The 14,665-nt window shown below is 51.9% G+C and overlaps 1 protein-coding gene and 1 long non-coding RNA gene across 2 annotated transcripts; one reads left to right on the forward strand and one right to left on the reverse strand.

Annotated features, from left to right (window-relative positions):
- Positions 1 to 4,953: 4,953 nt before the first annotated feature.
- IRX2 (iroquois homeobox 2) lies at positions 4,954 to 10,323 on the reverse strand. Its single transcript, XM_080678022.1, has 5 exons — positions 9,843 to 10,323; positions 8,082 to 8,484; positions 7,068 to 7,784; positions 6,214 to 6,291; positions 4,954 to 5,551 (listed from the first exon to the last, which is right to left on the reverse strand). Exons 1-4 carry the CDS (start codon positions 10,089 to 10,091, stop codon positions 6,239 to 6,241), a joined length of 1,422 nt encoding a protein of 473 aa, XP_080534148.1. The 5' UTR covers positions 10,092 to 10,323; the 3' UTR covers positions 4,954 to 5,551; positions 6,214 to 6,238.
- A 242-nt stretch (positions 10,324 to 10,565) lies between these two features.
- LOC308253005 lies at positions 10,566 to 14,352 on the forward strand. Its single transcript, XR_013961088.1, has 3 exons — positions 10,566 to 11,169; positions 11,336 to 11,453; positions 13,615 to 14,352. It is a non-coding gene; the product is annotated as an uncharacterized lncRNA (long non-coding RNA).
- The last annotated feature ends 313 nt before the right edge of the window (positions 14,353 to 14,665 follow it).

Here is a 14,665-nt window from a genome sequence, read left to right on the forward strand (position 1 = left end):
TCCTCCGCGGCCCCGGGCGGTAGGTGAGGTGGGAGCGGAGTACACTCGGGACCTGCACCCGCGCTGGGCGAAAGCATAGCGCCCTTTCCATCCCAGGCCAGACCGCCGCCCTGCCGGAGTTAGCAAGGCCTGAAAACCGGAGTTTGCAGGATCCTCCCCGGACCACCCCTCCCCTATTAGAGTAAGTCAGGGGTTAAATGTCCGCTTTGCCCTTTCTCTTGATCTTGGAGGGAAGGCAAGAACTGCTGGCACCTTTCTGGACCTCAGACCTGCGCTGCTGCAAGCAGTCCCAGCCCCTCTAACTTTGATCAGCCTTATTAATTCCAGCTGCGCCCTATTTGTTTGTCATTTTCCCCTTTTCCTCTAGAATCATTATTTATGGCAGGGAGGAGAAAAAAAAAAGGTGCCGTGTGGTAGAATGAAGACAGGCAAGGGATGTCTGAGAACAGGAGGGTGAATGTGTTTTCCCTAAAGGTCATCAAAAAGGAGGGGCCCAGAGGGCCTGGTCTCTAGGTTCATTACTCAAAAGCATTAACTAATTACCGGATCAGAGAAAAGAAAAAATAAATATGAAAATAACCAAAGGTAATTATAGCCCTGTTGTTGACACTAAAGATTAATAATTGATCAGGAGTTACACTGGATAAATTGTCAATTTATCTCCCCACAAGGATGCACGTGCTTGTGTAGCATTGTTTTGTTTCTTCCCTGTGGGCATTTCCTATGGAGATCAACTCCGTTCACATTGGGAGTCAGCCCCAAACCTCACAGTCGCTTCTTTAAGAATATTATATTTCATTTGCCTTCAGTTTCTTATAGAACAAAGTTACTTTGGGACACCTTAAAAACAAACAACTTTTCCTTTTTACCTTGGGGCCAAACTTAAACAAAAACGTTCTTCCTCTTTCCTTGTTCCTGGGATTGCACAGAACAGAGGACAGTGATTTCATAACTCATTTCATTACATTGCCAGTATAGTCTTCCTTTATAACATCTTCAATTTCTACCTTTCTTAGAAAGAGGGAGACCGCTCTGTCCTCAGGAGAGGGACACAGGCCTACTCTGTGTATGTGGGTGGGGGGGGAGGTGTTAGTGGAGACTCTCTCTCTTGGCAGGAGTAGCAGGTGAAGCATGCAAATGGGGGTGTTTGCAGGTAAAACTGAGGTTATAGGTTTCTTCTCCCTCTCCCACCAAAGGCTGCAGTCCAAGCACATAACATTGGATACCATTTCCCTAGAGTTCTAGCCAAACCAAAGGGGAGGGCCGGCCTGTGCTTTCATTGCGGCCAATAGAAAGTAATTTTCAGCAACTGGAAAAGTATATTGTCATAGATTACTTCTCCTTAAAATAAGCCTTTAAAATATCTGCAGGGATTTGTCACATAAAGGTTTGAAAAATACATCAAAGAGACATGTTTCCTTTGCGATATGTAGAAATTCAAATGGTGTTAGTCATAATAGCCACATATCACAAACGTGTATTGTTCCCAAGATTGCCTCTTGGGTTAACACATTTTAAAAATGTTTGAAATGTTATATTTTGTAAAAGCAGTAAAAACACATATTTAAAGATCTATTTAAATCCTTAATTTGTAGTAAAAAAAAAAGGGACGTTTTCCTTGGAATTTCAATGTACTGGGTAACTAAAGAAAACCTACATGGTGGATAATCATTGTATATTGCTTTGCTATTCGGAAGAACTTCCTAAAAATTCAGTGTATTTAAATATGAAAAGGGTTGACTCTGAAAAGAGAAATTGGCTTGGAATGCTTTTTAAACTTATGTCTGTTTATCTCAACTCTAGCAGTGGAAGTTTAGGGCACATTTATAACGAAACATTAAAAAATGAAAGGTCCCCTTTACTCTTAGCCTTTTTAATAAATAATTTAGTGCAATTTTAAATGACCCTAAAACTCACGCGGGTTTTGCGCGCGGCTGCTGCATTCCTGTGTTTTGTGGGAATTTTTTTTTTTTTTTTTGCAGTGGTTTGCACCGCGCCCAGTCCCCAGATACCTGATAAACGCGTGCAGAGCGTAGCCCGCATGAGCTCCAGCGGCCCGCGTGGGGGTGCAGGCAGGCGCCCCCTGGACTCCAGGCAGCGCGGACAGGCTCCAGTCCTCACCCTCCGCTCCGCCTCTCCCCTCCTGCCTCGCATCAGACAAAGGTGGATGAAGTTCTTTTCAAGTTTCAAAGGCAGTGGCTGGGCAGCTTTGCAGAAACAATAACTCTTTTATTGGGAACAAATGTTGACATTTGACGGGCGCGGGAGGCAGCGGCCGCCGGGCATGCGCTCCCGGTGCTCTCGGCAGCGTAGGGCCTCCTGGCCCACCTGAGATTAAAGCGCGAATTCCGATAAATCAGCTCTAATGAACCCCGGACTGCAGAGGGCAGAGGGGCCACGGAGCCGGGAGTGTGACCAGGCCAGCACCCAGTGGCTTGCGTGGCTCCGGGTTCCGCGTGTGCCCGCCTCCGGGAACAACTGCACATGGCTGGCGACTGTATTTTTAATTAACTAGATTTTAAAGCAAAAATAAAATTAGACCCCATTAATCCTTCCCCAATGAAAGATACCTCCTCACCCCCACCTCCCTTCATCTTAACTAAAGATCTGCATGGCGAAGAGCTCATAAATCACTCTGCATTTCTTTAAAAAGATCCCTCTAAACACCTGCAGGTTTTATGTTCTTAGCGTACATTTAAAAATCAAGTTCTCCAGGAAGAAATCCAGGTCAGGAGGCAGGGTGGGTAAGTTATGGAAATCTCTGATAATTTGTTGGGCATATAAACATCAAAGAAGATTCGTTAGCCTGGGCTAATCTCCTGAGCTGCTTTGAGTTTTCACCAATTGAAAGGTGCAGTTGTCCCTGAGAATGGGGTCTGTCTGGGGTGTGTGCCTGTGTGGGGGGATGTATCACATGTCCAGGTAACACAATCTTCTGTTCCAAAGGGAGGCAGCTTTTATCCAGGCTTCAATTTCTGAACATATGCACGGAGATCAATTTTTGCTGGGGTTTTCTACTCGCACTCGCCACACTTTAGGAGATGGAGTGTCTCCAGTATCTTAATGAGGCTGTATGGTCTTTCAGTGTTTAATTTGTTAAATATCATTAACTTTCATCCTTTTCACTGCAGTCTGCAAAATAGTTAACTTAGAATATTACATAAAACAGAGATATTGCCTCCATGTGTGTTGTATTCCCCGCTGATTTCGGAAAGATGGCTAATATTAATAAAAGCCAACGACTTATCAGCTTCATATTGTAATCTAAAAATGCTATCTGCAGGGGGGGATCATTATCTTCACAGAAATTCTATGAGGTTTTATGTCTCAAACAAAAACAAGCAAAGATGCCCCAGCAGCTCCTTGTAACTTCCACAGATGGGCATTTGTTTTCCTCCAGACACACTGCCCCAGTGGCCAGGCGCCCACGTGAACAACCTTCCTGTCCCTGAGAGAGAGAGCTCAGCTCCAAACCTCTCCTCATCTATTACTTGGGGAGGCAGGAAGGAGAGAACGAGTTCTGGACCCTAAATATTCTCGTTAAGTCTAACCTCCAAAGGGTTATATATTCAAAGCCAACAAAATGCCTAAGTCACAGAAAACCGAAAACTGAATCTGCTCCTTTCCTCCACAAACCACAACCACTCCTCCCATGACCCAGTCAGTGTCCAGTTCACAGCCTCCTAGCTTTGCCTCAAGTACCTAAGATTACTTTCAAATACCCTTTCTAACAAGACCCCAGCAAGAGGCCACTAATTTCTACAGCACAAAAAGCCACTGGAGAGAGATCCGTTTGTCAATATCAACCGGTCCAGCAATTTCCCATCCTCAGACACATGGGCCTATCTGAGCTGGCAGATGTTTAGACAAGATTTTATAAATTGTTCAATATCAGCCCATAATGAACCCCAACTGACCATTCCAAAGCAGCTAAAAGCACCCGGGACGTCCCCCGCTGGGATGCAATAATGTGCTCATGCTGCAGCATTATTAATCACGGAATAAAATAGATGAACCTCTTGAAAAATAAGTGTATGATTGATTAAAGGGCAATCTGAGGAGCTATTATTCTTGTTTTATAACCGTAAGTTATATTCACTCAATTTATCTTTGCAGGGGAAATAAATGATTGTTCATTTCTTTTCTGAAATTATATTATATGGATATCCATATAATTTTGCTGAAAATTAAAGTGACAAGTTTCCTGCTTTTATGATACTAATCAAAGGAAATATGTTACTTGCCTACAAATTCTAGATTTGTCCTATAATTAGATAGTGAGTAACACAATAATGAGGCAATAGTCTAAGGGTGTTTAAGCTTTTCTTTTCCCCCAGGGCAAGGGTGAGAGCCACTGAGAGGAAAATAAATCTCTCCTCCCAGTTTTCACCTTGTGTTTAATGTGAGTTATATGAAAAGGAGAGTTAAGAAGTCATTCAGTAAATCTGAATACTCTATGCCAATTTGGATAATTTAGGCTTTAAAGTTATTTAAAATAAATAATCATTTCCATCAGTAATTTATGGTGGGGGTGTAACTCTTTATTATCCATGTTACCACAATTTTCCAGTTTACTTTACTGAGGAGGTAATAAATAAATATTAAATGGATCCTAAAGCACAGGGATGTCAGGTCATTTTATTTTGCCAAGCTTAAAAAATATTTACACTAACAAGTATTTTGCATATTCAGAGAACAAAATTTTAATTTTCTTGCAATACATGTGTATATAAATAATCTAAAAATCACAGGTATCTCCCTACTGCTTATTTCTCTTCCATCTGTCCCCCCCCCTTTTTTTTATGAGCAGAAAGGGGAGGTTATTTTACACATTATCTTTAAAAAGCCTGAGGTCAGATCACCTGGGGTGGGGACTGCTGTCACTGCTATCACTGGGGCTCTCTACCCAGAGCACTCTTTTAAGAAAAAGGAGCCCCAAACACCATATTGCTATAGTCTAGTCTGTTTTTATTTACAATTTAAGATATAAATTAGTAAAGAATTATTGTTAAACAACCAACAAAGATTGTATAACCAGCAATGTTCAAATAAAAACCAGGCAGAATTTATTTACAAAAAGTTTAGATTCCATTGCAATACAACTTGCATAAATTACTAGAAGCTTTATATCATTATAAAAATAAATATCAAATTTGTTTCCACTTTTTAAGTACTCAAGTTCTTCAATCACGTTTTATTTCTACTGTGTACATCTTTTACAAATAAATTTTACAGTAAATCCTATCACACCTATAGCATATATACCGTGGCAATGAAGTGATCAATTCAAGATATCCTGAGAAAAAAGATTGTTTTCAAAAGTCACACATACATTGGGGAAGCTATACTATGCCAACAAATTCACGTCTATCCAACAAAAGTCTGTTCGGTTCGGTTAGTCTGAGTTGACAGTGCTCTGTGGCTCCTTCCTTTACAGTGGCACAAGATGCGGTCCGGGTGAGCGCGGCTTTTTACGTCTGTGTATTTATGAACTTGGGAAGAAAGAATGGCCTGCTGACTTTTTTTTTTCCAAAGCAATTGTGACACCTACCTGTGGACCAAGGAAAAAACCAAATCATCCCAAATCTTTCAGTTTCACACCAACATCATCACATTATAAAAAGGAGTCATCTGAAAGGGTTTGGCCTCTTTCCCACCTTTAAGAAGTGAAATAAGTAATTTTGCCTATTTGTAAAATAGGCATTTTTTAAAACTGCTGTGAGCCAGAGGATCTGCAGGGTCCTATTGAGTCCATCTGGACTGGGTGGGGGTGGGGGGGGCGGAGGAGGGGGGGAAGGGGGATGGGCCTGATAACAGAGGAGTGCTTCTTGTCTCTCAGTCTTACTATGCAAACATCATCTGGAAAGGTTTCTGATACCAAGTTTCAGTAACACTAGCTCATCAAAGCAAGTGTCTATTCCGTGTCTAGTGGAGCAAAAGCACTCCATATTGCACACAATTCCCAGACTTAGAAAAGAGCATATATATAGAGAGAGTGATTCTTCAAAGCAGAACTTGAGCAGAAAAAGAGGGAGTCTATAAAAGAGAAAAACTCCTCTCCCACATAAAGGGGGGAAAAAGACCAAGAAGATTGCGATGCTGTCTTCAGACCCCATGACAAGAAGCAAGAAATAGACATTAAGGAAGTTTTCAGAGCAATTGGTGCAGGGAGGCTCCCCCAGCGTGGGCAGAAACACCAGGGGGCCCACTTACTTGTATTGCTGTACACACGGCCCTTCTATAGGTAGGACTGGATGCCCCCACCAACCACGGTGCAGCCCTCACTGGCATCTGTCAGGGGAGGGGGCAGTTAGTCAGAACCAACCCCTTAGCCATCTATCTCCCAGACAGCAGCACAGCCACCAGCCCGCACACCCAGGAAGCCTGCTCCCTGTATGGGACAAACAGTAATAGGAGCCTGAGCATCCACCACCACTGTGTCAGAGGCAGATTTTGGTCACATTTCTGAGTTCTCATTTTTTACCCCCTTGAGCTCCTTTTTCAGGTCTTACCAGCTCAAGTCTGAATTATGAGCAACAGAGGAAATATAGAGAAAGGGAGAGGAAGGAATAAGGCTCCGGTTTTCTATTTTGAAGAACTAAGACCTCTGGGAATAACTGGAACGTTTTGTTTCCTTCCAGCGAAAGGCAGAAGGAGATACTATTAACAACAGAACACACCAAAGCCTAAGCTCAGTCGGCGGGGAAACAAACTACAATTCGAATTTTGTGGCAGTCTGTGTTTGGCAAACTAAAACTAGCTGCCTTGGCCATCATAATAAATAAATAAGTAAATAGTAAATAATAATGAGGTGGGTCTCATTGCAAGGCAGGGATCACTTGGTCCTTCCCACCTCGTTTTGCAGTCATCACCTCCGCCTGCCTTCACTCCTAACTTTTAGTCAAAGGGTGGTACATCCTGTGTTTTTCCTCTCTCTTCTAAGTGACAAAGGTTCCCCCTGCACATCCACAGGTCTCCCAGCCCCTTCCCCCGGTTGCTTGGGAGTGCTGACAATCCGGGCCCTGCTGGCTGTCCCTCCCAGAGGACCCGTGGCCCCAGCAGCCTACCTTTCTTGGGTTCATAGCTGCCGCCCGGGGGCCGGTAATGGGGCTCCAGCGGATGCGTGCCTGCCTTGCCCGCGTCGCTGGCCGCCTTGGGCGCCGCGTGCAGCGCCTCTCCTGGGCCCGAGGCCGCCGCGTTGTACCGCAGGAGCCCCTGGCCCTGCAGCGCCGCGTTCAAGTTCCCGTAGTTTGTGTAGTTGCCATAGAACGGCGATGTGTAGTAGAGGTGGCGGCCGAGCAGCGGGGATGCCGGGTAGGGAGAGCCTCCGGGTGGCGCCCCCGATGAGGCCGGCGCTGCGGCTGCGGGCAGCCCCGGCGGCGCGCAGCCCGGGCCCACGCTTGGCTGCTTGAGGTCCGACGTGGCTATCTCGGCCAGAGACCACAGCTTGGGCTTGCTGGCGGGCTGCGGCGCGCCCGGCGACGTCCGGCTGCCCAGGGGGGTCTTGCCACCACCGCCGCCACCGCGGGGCGCGGCCTCGGGCGGAGGGCTCAGCAATGGCGCCTCCACGCCTGTGAGCGGCGACGAGGTCACGGCTTTGGATGGCGCCAGGTCCCGTTCGCCCTCCTCCTCGTCCTCCTCGTCGTCCTCCAGGTCGTCGTACTTATCCTTGCACTCTGAGCCCGATTCGCACAAGGGGTCCCCGGCGCGGCAAGGCAGCTTCTCCCCGTCCGACTCCGCAGAGCAGGAGTGATCCGTGAGAGAGTCGACGTGCAGGCTGATCCCTGCAGGGATGTGGGCAACGTCTGGGGCATGTGGGGCAGCCCAGGCACCCGGGACCCCTCTGCCCCACGTCCCAGTGTACCAGGCTCTCCCCACAATATTTCTCACCTCCACCCAGAACCTACCAAGGCCTATGGTGAGCATGGCCTCCCTGAAAAGCACTCCGAGGAATTTCTAGGCCCTCTAGCTGACAGGCCCACTCCTGCTATAAGGCCTGCAGCGTCCTCCCCTCCCTCAGCTCTGCGCCCCGCCTGGGAAGAAAACTCCCCTGGACTTGCAGCCCGCCAGGTCTCGCTCACCTTCGTCCTCCGCGGATGTCTCGGTGCCCTCCTGCGCTTTATCCAGACTCTCCTTGCTCCTGGCCGCATCACCCTCCTCCTCGTCTTCATCCTCGCTTTTGTTCCTCGGGGCCCACGTCATCTTGTTCTCCTTCTTGAGGCGCCGGCGCGCGTTGGCGAACCAGGTGGAGACCTGCGTGAGGGTCATCTTGGTGATGATGGCCAGCATGATCTTCTCGCCCTTGGTGGGGTAGGGGTTCTTGCGATGCTCGTTGAGCCAGGCCTTGAGCGTGGCCGTGGCGTCCCGCGTGGCGTTCTTGCGGTACGCTGGGTCATTGAGCTGGTACGGGTAGGCCGCGCTGCCATACGGATGATAGCTGATGGCGCCCGTCATCCCAGTCGTGTGCGCGTCGTAGGGCGCGCCCTGGAACCGACAAGAGCCTGAGTGAGTGGGGTGCGCGGGGACCTGGCAGGCAACCTCCAAAGGCAACCCCTCGGCCCGCCCGTGGCCGCCTTTCCCACGGTGAGTCTCCCGCGGTGGAGCCGCGCTTCCCGCAGCAGCAGAGCAGAAAACAAAACGAAACAAAACAAAAAACCGCAGCGGGTTATTAAGGCCAGCTGTTGATCACAAAAAGCGCTGCAGTTTTATTCCCGAATTTTTGAACTATTTCACTTTCCTAAAATGGTCTATTTTCCTCTGCAAATTCCCTGGGCCGCGAGTATAGACGCACGCAAACACGCAGGGCCGAAGGTAGTTTCTTGATATCTAAATTTTTCTGGATTCTCAAGCACTGAAGCCTCCCCCTTACCCCGCCCTTATATGGTTAAAAAATCACCCCAGCCCCTGCTCCGCTATTCACCAGTCCAAAGCTCCGCAAATCCAATTTGCAACTCAGAAGCCAGTCACCGTTTCGAATTCTTCAAATACGCGGCAATTAGCATTTTAATTCAGCCTTTAACGTTTAAATTTGAGGCTTTTGCAGCCATCACCAAGGCCCCTGCTACTCGGGCGCTGCCCTGGAATTCCACCGAGGGCGGGCAGTGTCGACCTAAATGCTACCATCGCCCTAAACGCACTCCGCCTCCGGGCCCAGGAGCAGACCCGAGGCGCGCGGACCATCCCCGGGTACGCGAGCAGGAGCTGCTTTCGGTGCCCAGGGAACCGAGAAGGTACTTGGCGGGCCACAGGCCCGCGGACACGTTTTTCGAAAGCACAGCCTTCGAGATAGTTTAAGAACCAGACCACATCGGGTTGGGCCGGGCCCCAGAGACCCTGGCGGATGCTTCGCCCCTCCCCCCAACCCTGTGACCCCCCCCACCCCCCACTCCCCACCGCAAGCCCCGCAAGTAACTACTAAGCGCCCACAGCCGCCCCGGAGGTCCTAGTGGCACTGACCCTCGCTCCCCGCGCCAAAAGAAGCGAGCCCTGAGCCCGCTCTGGACCCCTCGCCAAGCTTCGGTGCCTGAACTAAGGACAAATCACAAGAGATCCCGATACCAGCGTAGTCGCACTTTCCAGGCTCTTTGGGAAGTAGCCTAAGGAAGGCGGCGCGGGACGCGGGTCCCAGCCGGGCTCAAGAACGTCGCCTGCCGGCCGCGTTGCCTCTCACCCTGGACTTTTGTCCCGCCAGCGGCATAGCAGCCCGAGTCGGCGACGCCGGAGCCACCGCCCACGGCATGTTCCCCGCGCCCCCGTTCGCGGATCCCCAGGCCCGCTCGACTGCGCTCTGATCAGGGTCCCCACGTCCGGTGTCCCGCGTCCCCGCCCGCCCGAGCGGTTACCATGTAGGACGGGAAGCCGGCGGCGGCGGCGGCGGCGTCGGCCGAGTACTGCAGCGGGCTGCCGAAGCCAGTGGCCGCCTGTGCCGTGAAGGCCGCCGAGCCCGGGTAAGGGCTGAACGCGGAGCCCGACGCCGAGCGCGCCAGCTCCTCGCTCCGCGGCGCCGCCAGTGCCGACGCGCCGTACGCTGGGCAAGAGTAAAGCGCCAGCGAGCCGGGCGCCTGGTACAGGTAGCCCTGCGGGTAGGACATGGTGGGCGCGGGGCCCGCGTCACGCCGAGCAGCGGGCAGGGCTCACGGAGCCCTCCATCCACGCCCGGCCCGGGCGCGGCGCGGCGGCGGGCGCGGGGGCCGCGGGCCGAGGTAGGCCGGCCCGGGCACTAGCCGGGGCGCACAGGCCGGGGAAGCTGCGGGACGGCGGCGGAGGCGGCGGCAGCGCGGAGCCGGTGGGCGCAGCCGCGCGCCAGGCCGGCGGTCGGGGTTTGGGGGAATCTGAAGTCGGGAGTGAGGAGTTGAGGAAGGAGCGCTCGAGTTTCCGAGGGACATTGGAACGCTGAGCTGTCCGTCACGCGCTCATCTGCATATTCGGGCGCCCGCCCCCTCCCCGGCTCCGCCTGCTAGGCCTCCTCCAGCTGCCTAGCCGCAGCTGGGGGAGGAGCTGGGAGCTGGGAGGGGAAGAGAGGGGAGAAGCGGGGGGCTGGAGGCGGAGAGGGAGGCGGGAGCGGGGGAGAAAGGAGGAGGGAGAGACGCGAAGGCTTTTGTGGCATAGTCGCCTCTCGCGCAGCCCCAGCCCGCGGCTGGCGGCCCCGCAACCTGGCGGGACCGAGCAGCGCGCCCCGGCGCGCACCCTCTCCTACTCTCACGTAGTCCCAACCCCCCTTCCCACTCCCGCCCTAGCCACCCTTCTTACCCCACCCCTGCCATCCTGTCCCAACCCAGCCACTGGCCCGCTCCCCAGATCAGCTCGAAATGATTAGGCTAGAGGCCGCCTGCATTCTGGCCAGGCTGGTCCGCTTGGGGGAAGGGCCTGAGCCCCTCTCTTCACCGGGAATAGGCCCACCCAGGTGACTTCCCTCAGGACCCCAGTGTCCCAGCCGACAGCTTACGGGGTGATGGGGGCCGCTAGATGGTGGCACCGGCGGCCCGAATCTTCCTGGGGGTGGCGTGCGCGGCTCTCACTTCCACCTTGCTGGGTCTACTATGCCTCACTGTGGGAGGCGCCCCGCGTGGCCTCGAGTCTGGTCGCCTACCCCGCGCCGACCAGCGTGTCCCCGCGGGACCCGGATCCGGGGCGCCTTCGTTGCGAACTGCCAGCCAGGAGAGCCTAGAGGTGAGCTTTCTGCCCCGAAGTCCGTGATGAAGACTAGGTCCCTGGGTGTTAGCACCTTAGGATGGGAACGTTTTATCACTCGCTGCCAGTGCTTCACCATCTAAAGGGTTTTATTTTGTCTTAATAACTTGAGTTCTCTTTCGGCCTTGTGTTGTAAAACACTCAGGGGAATGACTGTCACTGGATAGACGACCTTCTCTGAGAGGACATGAAGCCTCGCTGTCACTTGGGCAGGAAGGAGAAAGCTGGTGGCTCGGGAGCAGTCGGCAGCGCAGGTAGCTCAGGTAACACGCGGCTCCAGAGGAGCCTCGCGGAGCCCAAGAGAGGCTTAGCTAGGGACCGCAGCGTCCGAAAAACCCCACTTCCCATCCCTCTTCTACCCTTTTCCCACCGGGGTCCTGCCGAAGAGGAGGCCAGGAATCACCGAAGGGCACTCCCAGGTGCTCCACAGGGAACCTGGTGTGTGCAGGCCTGAATGTCGGCGCCCACCCAACAGGTGCCTCTTCCTCGGGGCCGTCTCGGGTGGGTGACCTGTAGGGGGGAATACCTTGGGCGGGAGCTCCGGCCTACAGCTCCCCTCCTCCCACACCGCTTCCGCCCCCACCCCAGCCCTGTTGGCTCTGCAGATCTCGCAAGGGCCTCTTTTATCCGATCCGAGTATCCCTGGGACTCGGAGTCGCACGGGCGCAGAGCGAGTCTGCTGCGCATGATCGATAGGCTCCAGCCGCCACCGGAACCTTCAAGGCGCAGGCAGAGTTTGATCGTCATCGAGTCCAAGGGAACCAGTTGCAGATTGTCCTCCTTGGCCTGCAGGCTTGTCGCTCCTGTTAGGTGCGGTCCAGGCAGTTACACCAGCCCCTTTCTCTGCTAACCCCCAACCCATTCGTCCTTCTTCAGCCCTCCCATCCCGGCCCCCATTGCTCCCCACGACAGTACTCCTACAAACCACAGCCCTGCCCCCTCTATCCATCAATCTTCACTTTGCCCTCTAGCACAGCACTCCCCCCACCCCCCATTCTCCTCCACACACACCACTTCTCACGCACTTTGGGCCACTGCAAGAACCCAGCAGGGGCGGTCCAACAATGCTTCCACCCCAAGTAGGACCTCCGAGTCCAGTGCAGGGCCAATATTTTATATCAATTATTGTAGAGTGAAAAAGGAAAGAGAAAGAGAACCTGAGAGAGGCCCCAGCCACCCTGTGGAGCATGCCACCGACTGGATCTATGACATTTTTGGTCTGTCTAGAGGGAATTCAGCCAGGGAGAAGCCTTAAATGAGTCGCACACACTTGGATGACAAGCACTGGCAGCAACAGATCAGATTGCAGCCATTCAATTTGCTTCCAATTAAATAGTTTAAGTGAAGAAAATCAGGTCTAACTTTTTATCTTCTAGAAAGACTGGCCTTGAGAATTTCCATTTCTAAAGACCAATTCCTGCTGTGGTTTCATTAGCATTTGGGGCTGGGCCCCCCACCCATCCCCTTTTCCCCACTCCGTCTCTGCCTCCGGGCAGAAAACAGCGAATTATTACAAAAACATCCCCAGTTTGGAGCAGGAGCTTAAGCTGGGAATACAGTCGATTTTGACATCAATTAAATATCTAACCAGACAAGTGCACGTGGCTTTGGAGGGTCTCTCCGTCACCCAGGGTGAGACTCCAGAAACACTGCCTGCTCCCTCTCTGCTCAGTGCTGCTGATTCTAAAGACAGCCTCTTCCTGAGTGTATTTTTCCCCCAGCAATTACACTCCTCCACCGAAATCTAAATTTTCCATACTGCTGCCTGCTACTAATAAAAACCGTCTACCTTGCACTATTAAACAGTCGAATCGCACTACATGCCGTTTTTATTGGTAGTGACTGTAGCAAATTAAAATGCCTACGCAGAGACATTAAAACTCACGGTCTGCATTGTTACTGGAATATATAACTCGGTTTCGATTTAAAGCTCCCTGATTTTGTAAAATCACTTTTCCTTTTCTTAGATTAAAGTTGGCTTGGCTTTCTCTTTGAAAAATCAATCGAAAAGACATGCGGCAAGTGTCGAGGCCAGACTCAGCGGCTCCTGGCACGGCCACCTGCGAGGGTGGCCTGGACTCGCTGGAACTGCGTGTCCAGTCACTGCGGGGAGCGCTGCTCCCAGGGAGCAGGGGCCTGGACGCCTTGCTTGTGGGCGCAGAGGGGCTTTGGGCGCGCGGAGAGCGTGGGACGGTCTGGTACTTGGCTACTGCTTCTTTCCATTTGCCCTCCGAGCTGGAATGGGAGAAATCGGGCAGGCAAGAGAGGCAAACCTAGGAACTTCCTCGACAGCTCCAGCTTTTACAGTTGCGTGGGTCATGTGCACCTCCAGATTTAGGATGGGCCAGCCCCCCCCCCCCCCCCGTGTATGCATTTTAAAACAAGAGTTTAACTTGGTCACTTTTTTGTTTCTTGTCCCCACAGTGGTCGCTGCACTTAGGACAAGGCGGCGTGGACGTGCGCGTTTCAAGAAGCCGAGTTCCCCACGAGGCCAAGCGCTGAGAAACGCCAGAAACGCGGCCAGGACTTCAGGGCCAACCGGGAAAGCGGCAGACGCGGGCCCAGGCGCTCTGCAGACACGGACCTTCCCGGCAGTCTGGCCGCAGGGAGGCTGGAGCGGTGCGGGCCCGAAGTCGTGCGCGCGGGCGGCGAGGGGGCGCTGTGGCCCGCGGCTGAGGCCTCGTCCCTGCTGCGGTGGCCCCAGCAACGTTCCAGGCCACCGACGGGCGGCGGGCGCCCCTGCCCTGGCGCGCGACCTACCCCTTTCCACTTAGGTTTAATTCGGAGAAGAACAATTATATCAGGCATTGCAATAAAACTTACTCCGCGTACAAGCTTTGTCTTATTGCCCTAACCTGCGCTGGACTTTTTGTAAGTTTGGTGAATATTTGAGGGCATGTAATTTTTGTTTTTTTGTTTTTCCTTGTCAATTAAGATTCATGCATAGCCCATTCGATATGGCTTAGTGGTTGAGCTTAGACCCACGCACCAAGAGGTCACCCGTAGGATTCCAGGTCAGGGCACATGCCTCGCTTGGAGGAGGGCTCCTTCCCCACTACGTGGCTTGCAGGAGGCAGCCCATCAGTGTTTCTATCTCTTCCTTCCTCCCCTTCCTCTCTCTCTCTCTAAAAAAAAAATCAATAAAAACATTTTTTATTGTTTAAAGTATTACATATGTCTTCTTTTCCCCCGTTGACCCCCCCACCACTAATAAAAGCTTTTTTTAAAAAAAAAGATGAATACATAGATTTCACATGGGTTACCCTTCATGAGGTAACATTTAAAATATGAGTAATTTTAATGTATCAAATTGACTGCATTCCCAATGAAGGCCCCTTTGGTCCCAAGATCCTCCTAGCTGTTTGGAGAGGGCGTGACAGCAAGAAAGGAAAGTCAAGGAGACTGAAAAGTGTGGTTCTGCATTTTCCTTTTCCTCTCTCTCTCTCTCTCTCTCTCTCTCTCTCTCTCTCTCTAA

Source organism: Plecotus auritus (genome assembly GCF_963455305.1).
Source record: "Plecotus auritus genome assembly, chromosome: 7".
Lineage (NCBI taxonomy): Eukaryota > Metazoa > Chordata > Mammalia > Chiroptera > Vespertilionidae > Plecotus > Plecotus auritus.

What these genes read in the sequence shown, in the direction of transcription:
- IRX2 (XM_080678022.1), bottom strand. Translation starts at nt 10,091, where the DNA reads ATGTCCTACCCGCAGGGCTACCTGTACCAGGCGCCCGGCTCGCTGGCG. An exon ending in GACATCCGCGGAGGACGAAG is followed by an intron (nt 7,785 to 8,081) that starts GTGAGCGAGACC and finishes ACATCCCTGCAG; the next exon opens with GGATCAGCCTGCACGTCGAC. An exon ending in CAGCTATGAACCCAAGAAAG is followed by an intron (nt 6,292 to 7,067) that starts GTAGGCTGCTGG and finishes CTCCCCTGACAG; the next exon opens with ATGCCAGTGAGGGCTGCACC.